At 39.4% G+C, this 22007-nt stretch overlaps 4 protein-coding genes across 5 annotated transcripts; 2 read left to right on the top strand and 2 right to left on the bottom strand.

The window, feature by feature from the left end:
* The first annotated feature begins 219 nt into the window (after positions 1-219).
* LOC105274006 (ataxin-3) lies at positions 220-2830 on the top strand. The gene is made up of 6 exons (XM_011316792.1): positions 220-435; positions 638-1104; positions 1212-1376; positions 1537-1673; positions 1801-1955; positions 2036-2830. The coding sequence occupies exons 2-6, from the start codon at positions 1081-1083 to the stop codon at positions 2638-2640; spliced, it is 1086 nt and encodes a 361-aa protein (XP_011315094.1). The 5' UTR covers positions 220-435; positions 638-1080; the 3' UTR covers positions 2641-2830.
* Positions 2831-4167: 1337 nt separating this feature from the next.
* Nelf-E (negative elongation factor E) lies at positions 4168-5986 on the top strand. The gene is made up of 3 exons (XM_011316791.1): positions 4168-4527; positions 4600-5096; positions 5604-5986. The coding sequence occupies exons 1-3, from the start codon at positions 4447-4449 to the stop codon at positions 5845-5847; spliced, it is 822 nt and encodes a 273-aa protein (XP_011315093.1). The 5' UTR covers positions 4168-4446; the 3' UTR covers positions 5848-5986.
* A 661-nt stretch (positions 5987-6647) lies between these two features.
* Positions 6648-14012, bottom strand: LOC105274004 (titin). Its single transcript, XM_011316789.1, has 3 exons — positions 13603-14012; positions 12596-12959; positions 6648-10902 (listed from the first exon to the last, which is right to left on the bottom strand). Exons 1-3 carry the CDS (start codon positions 13779-13781, stop codon positions 6817-6819), a joined length of 4629 nt encoding a protein of 1542 aa, XP_011315091.1. The 5' UTR covers positions 13782-14012; the 3' UTR covers positions 6648-6816.
* Positions 14013-15582: 1570 nt separating this feature from the next.
* On the bottom strand, positions 15583-21397 carry LOC105274003 (protein SCAI). Of its 2 annotated transcripts, XM_011316788.1 has the most exons (5): positions 21332-21397; positions 20732-21228; positions 17908-18755; positions 17060-17473; positions 15583-16165 (listed from the first exon to the last, which is right to left on the bottom strand). In XM_011316788.1, exons 2-5 carry the CDS (start codon positions 20923-20925, stop codon positions 15921-15923), a joined length of 1701 nt encoding a protein of 566 aa, XP_011315090.1. In that variant the 5' UTR covers positions 20926-21228; positions 21332-21397; the 3' UTR covers positions 15583-15920. The 2 variants fall into 2 exon arrangements, with proteins under 2 accessions (XP_011315090.1, XP_011315089.1); XM_011316787.1 differs by having other exon boundaries at positions 20732-21377.
* Positions 21398-22007: the final 610 nt, after the last annotated feature.

Genomic DNA, 22007 nt, shown 5'->3' with positions numbered 1-22007 from the left:
CCCCCGGCGAGACTCCCCGCATGCGCACAGAGCACCCCGCATGCGCACAGAACACCCTGCATGCGCACAGAAGACCGCTCGAGTGGGGGTCGCCAGGCGATACTCCGTGCGTACGCCATACGCACGCACACCGTCCGTGCGCACAGAACACCGCGGGCAGTCTCAATTTGACGAGATACGATAATTGCGAAAATTCTTAACCTACTAATTAATTCTCTTTTAAAAAAAACAGTGCAATCACGTAAAATCCAATAGTCAGTGAAAAATAATTGATTGAAGAGAATTTAGCGTGTGGATTTTGGTTTTGACCATCAAAAACACTTCGATTGGATCTCTGAAACGGGAATGGAAGTATCAGATACATTGAATTACGTTCCGTTTTCTAATCCCGTCAGCTCGAGTGCCGGTTCGTTTGTGAAAACTGCTGCATCACCTGTAAGTCGCTGTTATTTTTTAATAAAAAATACGAGGAATCAATTTATTTATTGTTATTGCCTGATTTTTGGAGACTGGGTAATGCTTCTATAGTTTATTCTATTTTTGAAACTTTGAGGTCATGTAGATACTACACATCCCATAAACCAAGGCCATACTTTACATTTTTTCCTGTTATTTTAAATCATCATTTTTCAAATAGTCCCACCAGTGCCGAACAGCTGCAGAGTGGGGATGACATGGAGATGAGGGGAAGGTGATAGTGACCGCCGCGCTGTCTCGTGCCGCCTGAGAGAACTTGTCCCCTGTTTTTGGCTTGACAATACCTGCTTGTATCATACGATCATACCTTAGAAACCCGCAGAACTGAGCCTCTACTTTAGTCAATCCACTTTGAGTTTACCATCTGCTTGACAATTTCAATTCCAAAAGTTGATTAATTAGTCACTACGAGTCGCTTCTGATGCTGTAAGCCCTCCACAGACACTCGACACTCACAAATATCTTCAATCTCAGTTGGAACGTACAAAATATTTTTGTGAATGACGTTTGGTCATCGGTTAATATATTTTTGTGGTTATTATTCAATACAACTGCTCCAATAATTTTATTCCACACACCGGACACCAGGACAATAGCGTCACAATGGAGGAGATATTTCACGAGAAGGTAAACCCACAGAAGACAACACCACCATAAATATTTGCGTATTACTTTACGCTCATCCCTCTGAAGCAAGAATTAATAAATATTTCATTAATCTATCCCATTTTCAGCAAGAGGGGTATTTGTGTGGTCAGCACTGCTTGAATTCTCTTCTCCAAGGCTCGTATTTCAATGCTGTAGACCTGGGATGTCTTGCCAGACAGTTGGATGACGAAGAGGAAGCGAGAATGGCTGAAGCTGGTATAGACAGTGAAGATTATAAAAGATTTAGAGAAGTAACTATGTATTGAGAAATTTATTTATGCATTAATTCATTCGAGAATGTGAATCGAATGATTCCCTCGTTTAGTTATTTTTCCATTCCATTGAAACAATTCATCGGAAATATTATCGGGCTTTTCTCGGTGACTGACAATATTTTGATTTTATTTTTAGCAACCCTCTGGCAATGTGGACGACAGTGGCTATTTTTCAGTTCAAGTGATAAGCAGTGCCCTCAAAGTTTGGGGACTGGAACTGATACCGTACAACAGCAGAGAGCCCATAGCTATCATCGCACAGAATGATCCTACGTAGGTGTTAAATCATTAGCGTTCATCATCTATTAATACATTTTCCCGTCAATTAGTCATGATGATATTTACATTATTTTTACGTCCAACTCCAACTATTTTTATATTATTTCTCCGTTATTTTTAGACAAATGCAGGCGTACATATGCAACTACAAAGGTCACTGGTTCACAATCCGTAAAATTGGTAATCAGTGGTTCAATCTCAACTCTATTTTAAGTGGCCCTCAGCTTTTATCCAACACCTACTTGTCGATGTACTTCGCACAATTGTTGCAAGAGGGTTAGTCTATTGGCATAAGATTTTAATTACTGGCAACTCAGTGAATATTTCAATTGCCATTTTATTTATATTTCCAACAGGATATTCAATATTCATCGTCATTGGACAATTGCCAGAGTGCAAGGCCGACGAAATACTACTGAAGAATCCAGTAAGAGTTACCCAGAAGTCCGGAAAAGCGAGTAATGATGAGGGTAAAGTGTTTGGATCTGGAGGTCACAGATTGGGAACGATGGAGGAGGATGAGGCGAAGATACGAGAGGCTGTGGCTGGGTTGGAGGCTGTTAGAGTGCCATCGAGTTCAAGTGCAGTTGGAAGTACAGCGAAACCATCAGACAAGCCACGAGAGAGGATAATACCAATTAAAATTGAAGGTGTGGAGAAGGAGGAGAATGACGACGAGGATTTGCAGAGAGCACTGCAGCTCAGTCTCCAGGATGTCGATGAGACAACAGACAAACCCCTCAAATTACGACTGGATTTAGACACGAATAAGTCCGAGAGGTTCTTTGAAACGATCGAGGAGTCCGACGATGATGACGAATTGAGAAAAGCACTTCAATTGAGTCTCGAGTGTGTTACAGCTCCACCAACTCCAGATCCTGAGGATGTACGCTGGAAACGTCTCAGATATCTTGGAATTCATCCACCCAACAGCGAGCCCTCGACTAAACTAAATACTTAACAGTGAAACTGCAGCTGATGGTTAACATTCGGGAATTATCTTCTTTTTATATCTCATCTTTCAATCAAGTTTACAATCCACTGTTGTGACTGTCTTTGATTCCAATGGAATTGTAGAAAGATTATACACATATGATTGAAATTGTAAACCTGTGTTCTAAATAAATTTCTATATTCATTTTAATGGTTAATCAAGTGGTTTTTTATTTTTAGCACTGAGTGAACGTCAGTTTGCATGAATAAACCATTTTTTATCCTCAACGTGTCTCGTTCTATTTATTGACACTTCAATTTGGTTCTAAAACGTACAATATTTCGAACCAGAATAGCTTCAGTGTGGCCAGGAGAATAGAAAATCACAGGTGAATTCCAATTCTTTCTCACATCTTCTGCTCTCCTAATATATCCGACGATATTCCGGTTCGAAATGCTGTCTCTGGACGGCTGGATACGGCGAAACTCATCCGGAGAGTAGAAATTATGCGAATTTATTCTAGTAACTCCTACGACTTTCTGTGCTCCTAATAGATTCCGGACCATTGCCGTCGAAAAGCAAAATAATGAGAGAGAACTGGTGATACCTTCTACGGTCTTCTATTATCCTGTTACATTTGAAGATATTCTGACTTAAAATATTGTCTCTGGACGTCTGGATAGTGCAAAATTCATTAGGAGAGCATAAACTGTGAGAAAGTACTGGTGGTTTCTCCAATTGTTCTCTGTTTTACTCGTGAATATCGTACTATTGCAACAGGAAAGTAGAAAGTACGAGGAGCTAGTGCAATAACTCTCATCACTTTCTGCTGTCCTAGTACACCCGAAGATATTCTGGTTCGAAATATTGTCTCTGGACGTCCGCTGAACGTCCAAATGATGTCCTTGAGAGTCGAAAACCACCACCGTTTTGGAAAAACATCACCAGACCACGCAGTACCAACAACAAAACCTGCATTAAATAACATAAAATATATCCGAAAAGGAGTATGAATTAATCTATGAAAAATGTTGAAATTTTCCGATGCATTTTCTTCATGTTTTATGACAAAAAATTGCTGCGTTTCCAGTGACAGCTGAAGATGACTTCCACACACTTTGTCGATAACTTCTTCTCGGTTCATGTTTCCTTAGTACATTCGGAGATTTTTCTGGTCCGAAATACTGTCATTGGCATTTTCAATAGTTGAGACGACTATTCGGGCTCGAAAAATCCTAGAATCTATCAGGATAGCATGAATGGGTAGGAGTAATTCCGTTGTTTACGGAGAGGAAAGTTCGAAAATTGTCGATTGGATTCTCTGAATGTTTGGAACGAACATTTGGGCTTGAAAAATCGCCTGATGTATCAGGAATACAGAATGCGGAAAGAGGTCAACTCCTGGTAGCCACCAAAAACCCTCAGAATATTTGAGTCTAAATATTTGGTCTCGAAAAATCGCAGAAAGTATCAGGATCACAGAACTGTCGAAGAGATATCCGGCTCCAGCGCATGCGCATTATGAGCGCATGCGCCCATGAACATTAGGAACGCGCCTGTAGGTCATATCGACAAGACGTAAATACTTCAATAACATTTATCCTTTTGCATAAACATTGACTTTCAGAAGTATTTATTGTTTAATTCCACTAATTTTCTAATAAACGGAAAAGAGATTTCTGAATGGAAATTTCGTTAATAAATGCTTCGAATGTACATTTATTTCTAAAAGATGTCAGTGTAACAGTTATCTTTGACAGTCGATTCTTGACAAAAACATGACATTTATTTATATGATTTTCTGACTGGAATGTAAAAATCTAAAATTGCAAAATGGTTTATCTGCATTTCCCATCGAATTTGACGGAGGAGGAGTTGATGCTGCAGGCGAAATACAACAAATTAAAGAGAAAGGTTGCAAAATAAAAGATTGAGGTTATATTTTTATTATGAATCATTGTTTCACTGTGTTTATTGTTGTAACAGAAAAAAGCTCTTCAAGATTTGAAAACACCGAAACCAGAGCCTGAGCGAATGCCTCAAGCTCCAAAACGTCCAACGGAAGCCAGAGATGCACGTGAAGTAGCGAAAAAATTGATAAAATCAGGTGTCATCACAGCTCCAAAGACTCCAAAACGACCAGAGCAATCATTCAAGCGTCCCCGCGGCTTGGAACGCAAATTAAATAGCACAGAGAAGACTGTTTGCTCCTATCAGCCATTCTCAGCAACGCAATCAGAAGAAGAAGAGGCTGAAACAGCAGCTAGACCTCGTGTCAAGGATCTCTATGACAGTTTTATAAGTGCTCAGAGTACTGAGGAAAATCCACCAGCTGCTAAACCAACTCCCACCAAATCTGATTATAAACCGAGAACTGGGAATACCCTATTTGTATGTGGATACAAAATATCGTTGGATTTCTTGAAGAAACACTTCAGTTCTTTCGGAAATATCATCAATATCACCATGGAGGCTGAGAAAAAGTGAGTAAAAATTCCCAAGCAGTACTTTAAATTAAAAAAAAAAACTATTCAAAATAATTCTCTGCATCGCCCTCACCTTCCTTATCTGACATACAATATTTATTTTATATTAATAATAAAAAATGAGGCTAAATATAATTTTCTGGACAAGTCTTCAGTAAAAAAACTTTTTGAAAACTTCCAAAAATAAAATATCTAAAATGGTTATATTCCAATTAATGTTTATTCAATACGAAAATTGATATTCTTATTTATTGAGCAGAAAAAGTTACAAAATTCAAATGGGAATTCTCACGTAACGATTTATTTCGTTTAAAAAATCAGATTTATTTCATAAATATTACCAGAATTAATTGAATCAAATTATCGAATCCCTTCATTTCCAGGCACTTCTGTCGTTTCTCCGTTCCAAATGTAGTTGTAAAATCATAAATAATTTAGCGCTCGTCTCATGATGCATGAGTGAACGAATCAACAAGTGTTCTGTATTCTATGATTAATTTACAGCCGAGGTTTCGTAACATTTGAGAAATCCGAAGCAGCAGAACGGGCGATAAACGACATGGACGGCAGTATGGTATCCTCAATCCAATTGAAAGTGTCTTTGGCTCGTCGTCAGCCAATAATTGACCCAATAAACGACACAACATCCAGCTCTATGTGGTCCTCGATAGCAGCGAACTACTCTCAAAAATCAGCCCACAAAGACCGAAGGGACGTGATGGTATACGAGGAGGATCTTTTCCAATGACAGATAATTCTCCTGTTCTTAATTTATCATCAATGAATATTTTATGTATTAAAACATATAAGTAACAATTATTCATAGACTCAACAATTGTAGAAATATATGTGAAATATAATATTAATTATGATATACCTTAGTATTATACGAAGTCGATTGTATAGTCATTCGTCGAGGTTTCGATACAAAAAATCAGAGTGCACCCGGGCCATACAACAGAAGTGAAACTTCTGGAAGGATTATCGCGTATTCCAAACTATTGAACTTTGAATCTCTCTCTCAATTCTGATACCGTTATTACTGGATTGATATTGAAGATTATTAATTGTTACGCAGACCGAAGATAACACGTTCGATAGATTAAATTGGGCCGGGCTCATTTTACTCCTAATAGCAGAAAGAAATGTCTGATGAAAGAAAGAGAATAGGTGAGAGAGGGATCAATACATCCGTCACGTTGATTGCGTCACTTCCGCTTCTATTTTCGTGACGATTTTTCATTCTACTCCAGCCAAAGTTTCACTTAAAAAAAGATAATTATTCAGTAGATTCGCACCAGCATTCGCATTTTTAAAATAAACTTGGTCGAGTAGAATTAAAATCTCGATCTGCTACCCTTCAAGAATTATTTCCCATTTTTATAGTTTAATAAATTATCTTTTTATAATCACTCGAGCGATTTTCGAGACTTGAATTTAGAATTAATTACACTAACAAGATGAAATTCACAGATCGCGTTCGATCGATAGTAAATTAATATGAATCACTGACTCATTGTTTCAAAGACTATTTAAATTGTTAATAAAAAAGTAATTCTCAAATTACTTTTTGTGTTTGCATCGATTTTTTCGAGATACCATAGTCCCCGCCGGGGAACTATAAAGAATTTCCGGTGCGAGTCGACTACATAATTATCAAAAAAACAAATTAATCATCATGTCGATAATTGGAGTCTCCTTTACCAAAAGCATGCTCCTACAGCCGTGGTGGATTGAAGTAATCCCAGTGATGATGATGAGTGATTGTTCTGGGCCCAGCAAAACAGACAATTAGAAGGCCAGCAATGATCAGCAGAAGTGCACAAAGTGTGAGCTCCACCTCCCTGATCTTTGCCTCGGTCTCTTCCTGACTAACTCTGGAAACAACGTAACTCACGAAATGACGCATTGCACGTTTACCAACTAGTCTCAGTGCTCGTAATAACTGCTGGGTCATATCAATAACGCCTGGCTCATCATTTCCAGAGTTAGAAGGTGGTTGGGGTGTTTGAAATTGTTGCGAGAGGGTAAAAAATTGAGAGGGTATCTGTGATGTCTGAAATGCGATAAACTGTGGTGGTATTGGTGATGAACGCTCAAGAGATTCTGGTGATTCTGGATATTCCGGTGAAGTTTCTGGTGAATACGATATCGTTGCGCGTTGTGGTTTTGATTCGGACGTTTCGAATTTCTTGTGAGGTGCACTAGGTGCATTCTGAGGCGGTGAAGGCTCCACAGTATCTGGAGTGACTGAAATAGCTGGAGGAAGAGATCGAACTGGTGATGCAGTTTCTCTGCTAATTAATGCACCTGTTGTGGTGGTTCGGACTGGAGATTCTGCCCTGGACGTTGGTCTTGATGATGTCGCTGATAATTCTTTGCTCGACTCCTCTGGATGCTGAATCTCTTTAACAGGCACTTGTTCGGATCCTTTACTCGAGTACAATGCACGAGTTTCCATGGATTTTGTTAGGGGCTCTAGTTGCAATTGATCGAGCTTTGGAGATCCTCCTCTTAATTCCTTAACTTCGATCACCGTTGATTCAGTCTTGGAGTCACTTAGGGAATCCTCAGGCGCTCTAAATGGAGTTCCAGGTGAGGATTGAGGCTGAGAAGCCGCAACGGCTTCCAATTGATTCCTAATTGCTACCAATTCTCTCAATAACGAAGGATTAATCACAGGCTCATCATCCTCAGCGCAAGTAATCTCTGACGCTGACACAACAATAGCATCCAATTCCGAGACAGCTATTTTATGTGCCTCCAACGTTGAAACACTCAATTTATCCACACGTAAATCGCCAACTTCTAGATTAGCTATTTTAAATGTCTCACTGGTGAGTAAAGCCGTTAATCTCTCCTCTAGCTCCTCAATCGTTGTAATTCTTGGATCATGAGTGTCTTCCTCTCGTACTGAGAGACTCTGGCTTCTGGTTCTCGGTGGTCTCTGCGGTGGCACCTCATCTGGAATACCGGATGAAGTAATCGCGACTGGAAGTGGTGGTACATCGGGAACATCAAAATTCATCTCAGGTGTTTCATCCCTTCGCTCTCTCGCTAGCTCAGGCTCTGATCTTGTCGATGTTCCTCTCAAAACATCATGATCTAGATTTGGTATTTCTTCGTGGGAAATCGCTGTGATGTGAAATGGACGTGGAGTTGGAATTCTCTCAGTTGATACAAGAATTTGAGATCCTGTTAACGAAGGAGTTATGACAGCTCTGGCTTGGATGATTTCCTCCTCAATGACCATGTCATCAGGCAGGGGATCAGTCTGTGTGAAAGAGGCGTAAGTAGACAAATCTTGTTCATCATCTGGTGTCTGCAGTTTATCCTTTCCTTTAGTGCGGACAGGTCTAGGTGGAGGTGGCAAGGGTCTGCCTGCCATTTTCATCATCACTTGACCACTCATGAGTTCCCGGAGGTGCTCTCCATCGATATCCTCCAGACCATTCACCTCCTCGGGGTCAATCTCATCGTAAGGCGTCACCCGATCATCCTCCGGACGATCGTATCTTGGACGGAGTGTGCTGTAGGCCCTCTGAGGTCTCAAAGGCCCTGACGATCGTCTCGGTGTTGTCGCAAATTTATTCCTCCGTCTTCTAGGAGGCGGCGGCCTCGGAGGCTTCTCTCGTTTATCAATAACTGCGTAACCCGGAAAATCCCCCCGTGAGTCCGCGTCATTATCTTTCGACATCACTTCATGATCCTCTTCTTCATCATCTATGTAGGCCACATCCAGGGACTCAGCACCTCGTGAAATGATATCATCATCCTGGAATATTGATGTTCCTCTCGATCTTGAACGTCTCTTCGGGGGGACTGGAACCTGTTCCACTTCCAACTCAAGTTCGAATTTTGATTGTGGCTCAATGTAATCGTCTTCTACTTGCGTAATTATATTCACTGCCTCTTTACTTGGCATTCTCGCAGGCTTCACTGGAGGCTCCGACTGCGGTCTTACAATCTCCATCCTCCAGGTCTCGAGATCGGGTGTGCGACGGCCATTGTAAGACTCTGCTGCATTCACCAGCTGTATTGTCTCTTGTGCACGTCTTTTACGTCTTTGGGGAATCGGTGGAGGAGATACTTCCGGGGAAACTTCAATAATTGGATCAGAAGGAATTAGGGAAGAGCTTCTCAGAGATGATCTTGATTTTCTTCGGAGTGGTTTGACCACGATTATGTCATCCAGGGGCTCCACGTGACTAAGATCCATCGGTGCTGATTCAGCGTGATAGACAATACGATGATGAGAGCCTGAGAGACTGTCCGAGTTGTCGAGGATATTGGATCCATAATCTGACTCTGCGCTTCTCCGTAAGATTCGTTTAGGTCTGTTGGGGGGGATATTCTCGATGGATTCCAGTGATTCTCTCGTTTCTTCCTTTCGTTTCTGGAGATTTCTCTTGCGAGCTGGTCGTCGGGGTGGCGGTTGTGGAGGAGAATCGAGAATAATTACCGCATCAGCTAGTGCATTTCCTGGTCCTCTCAAGACCTCTCGTATCTCTGATGTCAGGTATTTAGCCACTGTCATGTCGTCCTGACTGATTCCCTTCATTCTCACAAAAATTTCGTCTGAATCGATCTCCTCGATTACGCCACGGCGTCTTCTTTCGTAGGAACTTCCACTCGATGGCTGTTGCTCTCGGTCTGAAGGAGCGGATTCGTCCTCAGGTTCAGTGGAGTAATGATCTTCCTCTGCTTCTGGTTCCTGGTCTAGGTCTACTTCATCCTCGTCCGAATCTCGTCCCTCGGAGGATGGAAATCGTTTCTTGTGGCGATCGTGAGGATCAACAGCTCCAAATGAGACTCTGTAAGCTTCTCGCTCCAGTTCTTCTCTTTCCAAACGAGCGATTTCTTGATCCCCGTACATTCTCGGATCGATCTGCGGTGGTTCTGGTTCGTAGGATTCCTCGGAGTCATGGTGAATGATTTTTGATAACTTGGGGATTGTCGCCTCATCGATTATCTCTGATTTTGATCCATGCAGGTCGTAGGGTAGTCTTTCGTCTTGGAGACTAGTTCGGTGTTCGTCAATCCACGCTATTGGTTCTGGGTCCTCGACGGATTCTTGTCCGTGCAAGGAGAGTCGTGGCTTCTCCAGATTAGGGTGTCTCCATGGCTTTTCCATCTCCTCCTCCTCGTCTTTGAGCTTGATGTCCGTGAAACGAGCAGTCCATCGACTTCCAAATGACGTTTTGGACTTTTTAACTCTTGGTAAGGTCGTGCTCTCGGATGACTGGGCCCTGGATTCCTTTGGGGATGACGTCGCATACTCACCGTGCTCCTTTGACTTTCGATCGAAGAGTCTTGGCACTGTGGAGAAGTCAAAAATATTTCGTCTTGATTCTGTCGTTGATTCACTCGAGTGCTGACGCTGTTGCTCCCCCAGGCTTGGTGTTTTACGTCTACCAGGTAAATGTGGCAGGTGAAAGCTCGATTTGCTAGGCATTTTTGGAAAGTTCGGGAATTTCGATCTGTCGGGGAGTGAGAATTTTGGTCGGTCTGGTAGTGATGATCTTATTCGATCTATTCTGCTCGGTTTATCTTTCCTAGATTCACGTTTACTCGTCCCCTCTGGAGACTTTGATTTCTCGGATGATCTTGTTTTATCAGAGGATTTTGATCGGTCCGATGACCCCGCTTTTGGCGATTTCTTTCGTTCGATTGGTAGAGTAAAATTGGGTCGCTGAATGCCTTTTATGCGGGAACGTAGTTTACCGGCTTGAGAGCGCAAACGCTCGGGAAAACCACGAGCACCACGATGCTGTGGTAACTCCTCCATCACCGAAGAGTCCACCTACGGAAACATCCCAGAATATCAAAATACAGCATCTTAAATTTAATCAGGGCATTCTACTCAGCTGCGAATGGGTAACGAGTCGATTTAGCTAACGGCTAGTTCTCCAGAAATATTTCTGAATCTATGAAAGATTGCGAAATTTTCCTTGAGACTTTCTACTTATCTTCCTTCACTCTAAAAAATCAATCTATTCATGGATTTAATTGCAATTGCAATTAACTTTGCACTCTGTAATAATTTCTCATCAAAACTGACCCATTTGAAACTGTACCGTCAAATTACTGAAGCCTGCATTAACAATATTAATATTAAATTAAAATTTTAAACAATACTTTGCTGATGAATATTCTCGCATAAAATACGGTACGTCTCGATGCGTCTCGTCACGAAGAATAATTTTTGTTGTAAATACATTTTTAGTTTCCATAAACATTTATGTTTAGAATATATTTTTTATCAGTTGTATTATATTTTTTATCAAATCGATAACTTTCATCTAAAATTTTTTCCGATTACTGCGCTCTTTCAGGATCTATTCAGTTACACGGAGAAAAAAAAATTCATTCGCCAAAAATATTTATCAATCACAAGAAAATATATTGTATTTAAAAATTTTATTTTATTGTTTTTATAATATATTTGGAAAAAAGAAATTTTTTTAGTTTATGCAGTCTTAAAGTGATTACAGATTTCTTGGAATTACATGTACCATTTTTGCTAATTGGTGATAATTATTATCTTGCATATAGTTTATTTAACAATTAATTATAATGACTCAATCAATTATACCGTTGTAATAACTTCGTAATTAAAGAAAATTTGGATTTCGTTGAATCTAGTAACGAAATTTCTCCCAGAGAAACGGAAGAAAATTTTCCTAGTGCACTCAACGGATTCGCATTCGTGAATTTATCCGCGGACTTTTAGTGTCTTTGCGACACATACGAGACAATATTTTTGGAGTCGACATAATTTTCGGATTTATTCCGGGAGTGCGGTATACTTGTCTCTTGTCGCAACAATGGCCTAGATAACGCGGTGGAAAAATAAAAGTTTCTAGGTCTGATGAGCTCATCATTCAAATTGAAATGCAAATAAACAAGGGATCTATAATTATGGTTGCAATAACCAGGTGACACGTGCACTTGTGTGAATTTCAAGTGCATTTACAACGGCTGACGTCACATGAAGATTATCTCCATCCACATAAACATTTCTGATACGTCTCACCTCTCGTTTGATATTCAATCAACTGTTCAATTCCTCAGAGAATTAAATCAACCGTATAAACAAATAAAAATAAATAACCGAAAACAGTATCTGCATTCCAGTAAACAAATAAGAATAAGTGAAGATTTCTGAGAAAATATTTTGAATTAATATCTCTAATATAGTTTCAGTAAATTTAAATTAGTGTTTTTAATTTAATTATGCGTTGATTAATATTGTAATTGAGGAAATCTTAAAACTTTATGTGGCAAAAGTGTATTTAGAAAATATAATCGTATAATAATAAATAATAATAATTTTTTCATCAAAGATGCATCAAAAGTTTCGTACAACTTTTTAATGTTTAATTGATGAATATTTCCACGGAGAGTTTACGAAGTGCTCGGGGATTAATTACACAATTAGTGTAATAACTACAGAATTGAAGATACATAAGTATATAAATAACAATTGATCCTACCTGACTGGTATTGACTTCGCCATAAGTTCTGGATTCAGTGACAGGTGTGGGAGCCCTGAGGAATTGCTCTTCAAGTCGATCCTGCAGTTGCTGTGCAGTTTCATGCTCAAGATCTTCAGAGGTATCACCACTCCCAAGCTCTCTACCTTCCATAGCGTTGTCCTCAATCTGTCCATCAAGCGGCAACACGACATCATCATCATCAAGTACAGGACCAGGTGTAAATCGTCCCTTCACGTCAATGCTGTCATCGCTATCAGCGACGGGGACGACGTCAGTGTCGATGATCCTGACGACGGGCGCCGTAGCAGAGGCCATTGTCCTCGGTACCAAAGCAGCACCAATCGGCTCATACTCATGATCACTATACACATAATTCATGTTTAACTCCAATATCCAGTGATCAATAGATTATCTACCCCAGTGCTATCAGTAATTCGACGATAAAAATCATTCAATTGAGTTCAATTCGAGTGATCGAACACGTCAACAACGGTAAACTCTTGGCAACCGATATTCTATAATTAAAAATAGTGTACTCGATGCGGTGTACATGATTTTGATATATGCTGAGAGGAATAGTGAGCCTCCAGAGGATTCAAGACATTCACGTCGTAGTCAGTCAGTCAGCGAAGACTGGACGCGGAAACCAGGAGAGGCTGACCGGTCTCTCGGTTTCTATCTATAGCCACCCGGGCGAACCTTAAATAGATGCGTTGGCTTTTACCGTGTTGCCGACTGTGACCAATGTGAAATTCAAACTACCCAGACAAACATACAAATTACGAAATCATTGCCGTTTCGACGTCATCAATTTTTATTTCAATTCGTGGTTTTAAATAGATGAGAGATTAAAATCAATGAATTTTCAGATGCTCCGGAAATCCCTGGCCTCCAGTTTATAATCCAGTCGGCCCTACCTTGACCTATCCACCCTGGGGACAACGCAATCCGAGTCAAGAGCCTTTTAGCATTACCCCAGGGTACAATTGTATGAAACAACTTACCAAGCACCAGAAGATTCAATAATTGAATTGGCATTTCTGGACGAGGGTCTCATCATCATCGCTCGTCTTTCTGGTAGCAATGAGTCACTCTGGAAATATTGACAACCGCATCGCACTTCTCTGCCATAGCTTGATGTTGATGAGGCCCTTGATCGGCCCTTTCCCTCCTGCCCCTCCATGATTATCACCACTTCCACCCTATTTTAAAATAATCAACGGCCCCATATCACCGTGAATTATTCCTCAGCAGCACTCAATCCCCCGATGATAAAAACCGGAGCTTGAGTATTCAAGGTGAATAAAAAAGAACCACCAAAAGGTGGTCAGCATCCACCAACAACTTGAGACGAGACACTACAGCGATAATCTCCCCTCATCATCATCCCCACTCTCTCGTACATCTAATCGCCACTTGGTTAGCATACCTGTGCCAAACTTACACCTCTAAACTTGTTTCTTTAATCTCCAACTACTGAGCATACCCCGGATAAATTCAGAGTACTCTGAGCTAGTGTATCTGTGATAATATAAATAGATTGTTGAGATGTACCAACACCAGCATTGCACTACCTCTTTGCATTAGTCTATAGGAATTTTGCTTTGCGCTCGCGCATTCAAACTGCAGATCCCTCTTTTTCTATCTTTCCCAATCAGATTGTCTCTCCCTTTTCATCCCAGAGTCTTTCTATTTCATCTCTCTTCCTCAACGCCCGAAAATTCTTTCATCTCACTATTTGCGCTTGAATGTCCATCGACCGCACTAGTTCCCAATTCTTGTGTCCATGCCAGACAGCCCAAAGGCAATTGTTCATCGATGGAAAAATTCATGTGGTATCACTGAAGTCGTTTCTTACGCGGAAAATATCCCGGTTTTCGGTCATTTATTAGTTTCTGGGAAAAATCTCTTTGGGATGAAGAGGAAATTACTGATTATAAAAATTATATCCTTCTTTTTTTATAAGGAATCATTCAGTGAGACGTCAGGGTTATAGTACTGCTGTTATTGCTCATCCCTTAATTTTTGTTGGATGAACTTTTTCTATTTTTATTCGTAGAAAAATAATTGCGAATGGAAATATCCTCTCGTATCGATTTACTCGTTTTAACTGTCTCGTTTATCGAGGAAATTTCACCCAAAAAGTTCTGAATATTTTAGCGAAAGTACTTTAACGATTTGTCTATTAATAAACGCGAGATAAATTCCAATTTATTGAATGATGCACTTGATGGGAAGAAATACCACATTTTGTGAAGCTTAAAAATCGATTAAAAAATTATGGAATTATTCCTTAAATATAATGCCGGCATGATAAAAAATCCTTTAAAAAATTATGCAGTGAAATTGATAGCCCTCCCTTTTGTTTAAACAGTTTTTAAAGTGTCCGATATAAATAAATTAATGGATAATATATAAATGCCGAATTGCTGAAGCATTCTCCAAATACTTTTAAAAAATGTAAATATTTATCGTCACGATTTGATATATTGTTTAAAGAGATTAAAATGAGATGTTAAATTGAGATATAAAATATTTTTATCGGCGACTGAACTGCTAAACAATTTTGTGGACGACTAATGGATTTATAATGTAATTCAACAAAAAATAGAGGGTAGGAATGCGAAAATGGATTCTAGGGTAAAATAGATGTTTGAGAACAAGAGGAGGTGAACACAGGGTTTTGTCAGGCGAATATTCACGCTCGGGTTAACGACTTTGACTTTGAAAGTACTATTCAATAAATACCGAACGTGTTTCCACATATTATCATCATTTTGTCAAAAAATATTCATCAAACTTTTTCATCACATCGTTTGCTTCTATTTTCGGATTATTGTGTATAAAATAATTTCATTTCATAAATATTTCCTTGGATTTCTGGTTTGTGAGAATATATTAGAACAATTTTTCACGTTCAAAATTGATGAAAAATAATATAAAGTAGTATTTGTTTTTTCAGAGAAGAAGAAAAAGAGGAGAGTTGCTCGAGTGAAGAATAAATAAACGTCTTGCCGATGAGAATTATCTGTTGTATAATATATTATTTATAATTATAAGCACTGTATGCGCGTTTCTCATCGCCAAGATGTTTGCTATTGTTTTTTCATTAAATTAAAAACAGTAGAGATAATGTTGTTTTTTTTTATAATTTTTTTTCTTATAAAAGTGAGAATGAATTGCGAGACGCGGTTTAATGAGGTCTCAATGTAACGATTTTATTGTAATTGTAATTGTCGTAATCGTAGTCGTATTGTTGGTAAGTGGTTGTTAACGGGGATATTGTGTCATTATCACGCTGATGACGATAGTGATGCCGGGGTCAGGCTAGCTCATTGCTGTCGGCAAAGTGATCGCGTGCATCGATACATGCTGCTAGATCGAGCACTATGTGGTGCAGCGTTGGATGCTGCAGTACTTCTGCTTCAGGCAGGGGTGGATGACAGCAGGGTCGTTGATGACGACCACGAAATGATCGGTGCAGGTGTAGTACAACGTCACAGAACACGTAGCGTACAACTAGCAGTCGCAGAAAGTCGTCGCCGAAAAATTGGAGAATACTGCTTTCTGAAAAATCATTGAAGGTCTAGATGTGAAGTAGGAAACACTGGGAGAAGTCAATATCATTTTTTAAGAATGGTAATACTTGGATTTGCAAAAATAATTATGAATTCATTTGCAATTAGATAATTTATACATTGAATGCGATTTAGTTGCAGAAAAATTATGAAATTTTAGATCTTCCGGAAAATTTACTCACAAATTCTAAGAATTTTCGGGAAATCAGAAATATCATCATTTTTTTTTACTTTTATTGGTTTTTCAAGATTGTAGAATAGATTTATCAAAATTTTTTATAACATTTCGAGTTTGCTTGATTGTTAGTTTAATTTTTTTACGAAATTCTGAGTCTTCAAAGACGAGATGTCCTGAAATTTCAGTGGAATCGCAGCAAGATAAAAAATTCAAGAAATTTATAATCCGTCTCGCAGTTCTCGATTGCCCCTGAAGACATATCTCAACAAAAATTTCGCTATCTCTTTTAATTTCGAAGATATTTCCGAAAGATTTTTTGAAGAGATAGATTAATTAATTGTCAATTGGGCAACGAAATAACCGAGAACATTAACTTTTTCTTTTATTTTATAATCGAACTCGCAAATTAACATCTTTCCCACGCATTCCCCATTTAATTCCGATATTTTCAATCATGATTATAATAATGAGGCCGATCAGAATGGCATTCAGTCTCAAACATTAAAAGAGCGACAGTTGCATTAACCGAGACATTGACGATATAAAATCAAAACTCCACCGAACAACTTCTACCTCCATTCTTCTTTCTTATTCATCTTCTTTCATCCATATTCACAGGCCAATGTCAAATATATCTGCACAGGAGGTATAAAAGAACATAAATAAACCCCAATAATTTACATATAACGAAAAAATATGACTTACCGCATCTGGAACGAATGACAAGACGGCTTGCCTCGATGAGAAAACGTTCAACATAACTCTGGCATCGTTCCCAGTGATGCACCGCTAAGCTACCGACGTTGCATATAAGGCAAAAGGCGGCAAGTGGTGAATGGAGAAAAAGGGTGAAGAGACTTCCACCATGACGTACATCACGTAGCGTTGGTGGTGTTTCTTGGGGGGACATAAGCACCATCAGTGGTTGACCAAAGTATCTTGGTATCTGCTGGAACACGTAGCTATTGTCCGAGTCAACAACCACAAACAGTGGCTTTCTTGTGAACGGATACAGATCACCAGGGTAAAGACAGTGGGGCTCTTTACCACCGCTCAGCCTCTTCCCGTGCTCGGGATCTCGTTTGTTGCTGGTTGTCACACCACCCAGGTCGTATCCCACTTTGTCATCATGAAAACAATTTCATTATTCTTATGAAGATTCTACTGCTCTTCGCACTTGTATGGAGAAGAATATTGGTATTTTTTTCCTAAAACTATCGACAGTTTGTTTTTTCATTATTTGAGAGTTTCTTTTTCGGGGGATTTGTCTTTATTTATTATCGGTTTGTGTTATTTAATTGGTGAGGATAATTTGGGGGTTCTGATTACCTGAGGAATCGATTGCAAATATCAATTGTTTTAATTGAATTGAAATTTGAACTCATATAATTAAAAATTGAGATGATTTTACGACTGAAGTTTCGCGATATTTTTGACAGTTTAGACGAATGAATGAATTTATTGAAGCAATTTTGTTATCGGAATAGTTTTGTAAATAATAACACGACTCTTCTGCCGAGATGTGTGCAGCAAGAAGAAGGATATCTACTTACTTTCCTCGGGATGTTTAACAGTGGAGAAGCATCCATCAGCAGAGAGATAAAGTAGTAGTGCACCATTGGCAGGTAGTTCCTTGAAACCACTGGCAAGAAATACCTGAACCTGACTGTACGTGGGTTTATATAACAGGTACTTGTGGGGATTTTCACGTCGTGGCATGCCATTCTCAGGTGGATATGGTCCAGGTCTGAATGGCAATCTACCAGCTGGTGATGCATCATGCATATGGGTAGGATCATCGCGTGGCTCTCTCTCGAGTGTCTGGAGCATTCTAAACATGTCAACTGATAATTCACTGAATTTAACCTGATCGGCGGAATTGCCAACAATAAGTATCTCTTGAAGAGTTAGGCACATGGGTGGTGATCGCTCGATGGGTGGTGACGTCAACGGACCAAGGCGATGCGTCAATACAACGGGATTTGAGTCGGCATGTAATACACCAACCGCCGATTCAGCTTTAACAAAACCCTTTATCTCCTCAAGCACCAAATTCCATTCAACCTGATCCTCTGGCTCGTACGTACTCGCGTAATCAGCTATTTGTGTGTCCAACTCTTGGACAAGTTCCCGCACTAATTTCATTTTGTTGAGTAATAAACAGACAACGATAAAACGTGCGTAGTAACGCAATTTTTTCACCATTAAATCACTACGATCTTCCTTAGCTGCACGACTGTAGTATGCACGTCCTCTTATTGCTGCGTAGAATGAGTATGCCTCGTGGAGGTAACTCGTTTCACTTGTACGTAGGTAATAGTGATAATAAAGTTGACCAATTTTACTTGCTATCTCACCGATTTGCCAACGTTTCAGACCGTACTTTGTGTCCAATATTGCTCTGAAAATTCAAAATATTATCATTAAGTGGATAAATATTATTTTTACTTTATTTCCGGCTTCTCCATTTTTCGTTTTTCACGGATTAACGAAAATTGCAAACTAAATTTGCAGTTCTCTCATTTTTCCATTAAATTTTTAGTTTATACTGATAAAACTATCTAATGATAAATATTTGTTGGATTCATAAACTAGAATGACTGAAGTAAATATTAATATTTTGTTTAATAATCAATTTCGAAAACTATTGATTTTATTGGGAAATGTTAAAGGACTTTTAGTAATTGATTGAACTTCGGATAAAAACGTTTTTTTTTTATCGTTCATCAGGAAATCAATAGTTTTTGAGTTATACGTTGTGAATTGTTATCCGCTTTTTTAAAACATTTTTTTATGTGCATTGGATGGCCGAGTACATGCAGGGGATGGAAGAGCTAAACGACATGTCTAAATAATGAAGCAGAATGGGAAAGAGATAACACAATTCATTTGCATTCTTCTCGCCTCGCGGTGACTATCGATCCATTAACAGGATGGCACTCCAGACAGATTTTTCCCAGATTTCTCATTAATATTATTTCAGTGTTACTTCCAGTTGCCACTGGCGAAGTGATACCAGGATTTTTCCAATTGCCAAAGTAATATTGGGACAACCTGTGTCCGGTGATTTAAACTTTTTGGGAAAAGATCTCAGCCAAAAGAAGTTAATTCCATATCGCTGTTTGGTTTCTTTCCAAGTATCATTTTTTTATCCTTTTATTTTGAATTATCTGAGTATATCCGTTCACGAATCAGGACAAGGACATTAGTGCAGTTCCAAGTGCCGTATAAAATAAATCCTCGGAATTCCTGGAAATTTATACTTTTTACGGTAATTTCGTGGTCCGGTTTACTCTACCCACGATAAATATATATTATTTTAAATTATATCTAAATTATATTATAAAAATAGTGAAATTAAACGTTTTCTCTTGCGAATACTAAACTAGAAATTGTTAACTAATTCTTGGCTTTTTGACTTTTGACTGTTGATATTCAATTCAATTTCATTAATTCAATCGCAGTCGTTAGGGGAAAAATGTTTATAAAAATCTTTGTTTAAGATGAAATTTCCGAAAATTTATGAGTTTTCACTGCACTTTAAATACTTCGCATAGAAACCAAACAAATTTTCAATTTTCCCTGGATTTTCTTCTTGTATTTCCCTGAAGACAATGAAATATTTAATTATTAGATGACAAACTTGGTTGAATCATCAGTAGAAGTTGACTGCAATAATGTCCTCCCTGAAAGTTTAACCCTGAAAATTCATAGGAAATTTTTAATGAGTGCACTGGCGTAATGTGAAATAGTAAATTCCACGTCAGCAAATCGAACTAGTTCCATTCACTCTGGATAGAAGTTGGTCGAGGTAGATACAAAGCCCCACAGGAAGGGGTGTACAAAATAGGGGTTGGGGGGTTGAAGGGGAGCTCTACATGTGGAAGCGTGCGTGTGCTGGGATGGTGGTGCTGAGAAATAGAAGTAGGGCGTAGTAGGGTTGCGCAAGAGAGTGAGAATAAAAAAAGAAAGCGATACCGAAGTAAAGACAGAGAGAGACCTTGCAATGAAGGGGAGAAGGTGGGGCTGATGAATTCCCAAAACGTGATTCATACTTGGCTAAAAGAACCGAACAAAATTCACATTTCAAAGAAATCAACCACACGAAATTCTCCAGTGAACTAGTAGAACTCACCCCCTCGGGTTTTCCAAAATATCTCCAAACCGAACCTAGATACCAAAATTTTCATAAGACCCTTTTTCGTAGGGCTAACTGAGAGTTACAAAAAAGGTCATTACAAAAAATTCGGTACGTTCCCTCGTTTCGGAGATATTATCGAAAAACCTTGGAAAGAACTTGAGAAATAATTTCACTCTGTTTTACTACTTTGGGGGGGAGTTTATTGATTGGATTAATTTATAATAGTAATTTCTCACCTGTGCTGTTGTTGAAACTTCCACAATTTTGTATATATATCGAAGGTCCTTCCAAAGTAGGCCTGCCACTGCTTGTGACCATACTGGGGTAGGTCGCGTAGACCATTGAACAGCTGCTTGCTCTTTTCGAGTAGATGGCAAAATTCCATGACGATTTTTCTCTCGTGATCGTCCATACCAGCCATCATGACCATTTTTTCTTCGTATATTTAACGGCCGACGGACTGCTGCTGCTGATGATGTCAGTGGTTGGCCGATGTTGCGCCCTGCCTCCTGCAGTCCGGGCCACCACCGTTTTCCTCCACCGTGATGCCCCGTGATTGTCGTTGCTGCCCCGTTTTTCAATAACTCGAGACACAACGTACAAACACCTACGTACTCTTGATCGATCCGTTATGACTCGCTATTTTTTCAAATTACATTCAACCCCTTCTCTCCCTCGTGTCGCACAAGACAGTATCATTGCTGTGTCGTCATACCGATATGATAATCCCTGGCTTTGAAATTTCGTTGGATGTATTTATTTATTTTTTAAATAAATTATTGGTTACACTTGACATGGAACTTGGATGACTAGCTGTTAAAATTTTTTCAAGGTACCTTGGAGCCCTGACAGCGTGTCCTGTGAAACACAGCGAACTGAGACGCCTGTCTGACACTCTTTGGAGACCGTTCCACGATGGTCTGTCGACGCCAACGCCAATCAATAAACGACGCAACACTATTATACGGTTACATGGAGTTTAGAGGGGGTGTACGATTCAGAGGGCATTCTCGTAGTGCCATCGTTTGGGGGTTGAACGAGTCTATTGAGGGTGGATCGATGGATCCTGCGGGGTGGTGGCTGATAACCGGCATCCTGGGATCACCTAGGGGATGAGTCGGTAGGGGAGATTTTCGTCAGACGATTGCCGGTATCGGAGACCCCATAACCAGTGCTTTTCACCCTTAATTTTGTTATCCAACCCTCCACCAGATGGAACTCTAATTCATCTTGTTATGCACAAGTAGAATTACTTGATACGAAAGACGAAAGATTTTTATATCTTTCTTTATTCTTCGTATAGACAGAATGATTTCTTTGAGTCCCTTAATTTTGTCTTAATATGGGGCAGTGGATAAACCCGTTGTTTCACATGCGACGACAGGTAGCGAGTTCGAGTCTCGGTTGGGTAAAATTTGTAAGACTTGAAAATGTAAAGTCTCGATCACATCGGCGAATAAAAGCTGAAAAAATAGTTAAAGGGAATATAAAATAGGATTATAACCGATTGCA

The sequence above is a fragment of the Fopius arisanus genome, unplaced genomic scaffold (assembly GCF_000806365.1).
Source record: "Fopius arisanus strain USDA-PBARC FA_bdor unplaced genomic scaffold, ASM80636v1 scaffold00009, whole genome shotgun sequence".
Lineage (NCBI taxonomy): Eukaryota > Metazoa > Arthropoda > Insecta > Hymenoptera > Braconidae > Fopius > Fopius arisanus.
The sequence above is the reverse complement of the archived record's forward strand: the minus strand, read 5'-3'. Positions and strand labels throughout refer to the sequence as shown.

What these genes read in the sequence shown, in the direction of transcription:
- LOC105274006 (XM_011316792.1), top strand. Translation starts at nt 1,081, where the DNA reads ATGGAGGAGATATTTCACGAGAAG. An exon ending in ATTATAAAAGATTTAGAGAA is followed by an intron (nt 1,377 to 1,536) that starts GTAACTATGTAT and finishes TTTTATTTTTAG; the next exon opens with CAACCCTCTGGCAATGTGGA. An exon ending in CGCACAATTGTTGCAAGAGG is followed by an intron (nt 1,956 to 2,035) that starts GTTAGTCTATTG and finishes TATTTCCAACAG; the next exon opens with GATATTCAATATTCATCGTC.
- Nelf-E (XM_011316791.1), top strand. Translation starts at nt 4,447, where the DNA reads ATGGTTTATCTGCATTTCCCATCGAATTTGACGGAGGAGGAGTTGATG. An exon ending in ACAACAAATTAAAGAGAAAG is followed by an intron (nt 4,528 to 4,599) that starts GTTGCAAAATAA and finishes TTGTTGTAACAG; the next exon opens with AAAAAAGCTCTTCAAGATTT. An exon ending in ACCATGGAGGCTGAGAAAAA is followed by an intron (nt 5,097 to 5,603) that starts GTGAGTAAAAAT and finishes ATTAATTTACAG; the next exon opens with CCGAGGTTTCGTAACATTTG.
- LOC105274004 (XM_011316789.1), bottom strand. Translation starts at nt 13,781, where the DNA reads ATGGAGGGGCAGGAGGGAAAGGGCCGATCAAGGGCCTCATCAACATCA. An exon ending in ATTGAATCTTCTGGTGCTTG is followed by an intron (nt 12,960 to 13,602) that starts GTAAGTTGTTTC and finishes TTATGTGTATAG; the next exon opens with TGATCATGAGTATGAGCCGA. An exon ending in GCGAAGTCAATACCAGTCAG is followed by an intron (nt 10,903 to 12,595) that starts GTAGGATCAATT and finishes ATGTTTCCGTAG; the next exon opens with GTGGACTCTTCGGTGATGGA.
- LOC105274003 (XM_011316788.1), bottom strand. Translation starts at nt 20,925, where the DNA reads ATGGTCATGATGGCTGGTATGGACGATCACGAGAGAAAAATCGTCATG. An exon ending in TGTTAAACATCCCGAGGAAA is followed by an intron (nt 17,474 to 17,907) that starts GTAAGTAGATAT and finishes ATGATGACAAAG; the next exon opens with TGGGATACGACCTGGGTGGT. An exon ending in TGTCATTCGTTCCAGATGCG is followed by an intron (nt 16,166 to 17,059) that starts GTAAGTCATATT and finishes ATGATTTTTCAG; the next exon opens with AAAGCAGTATTCTCCAATTT.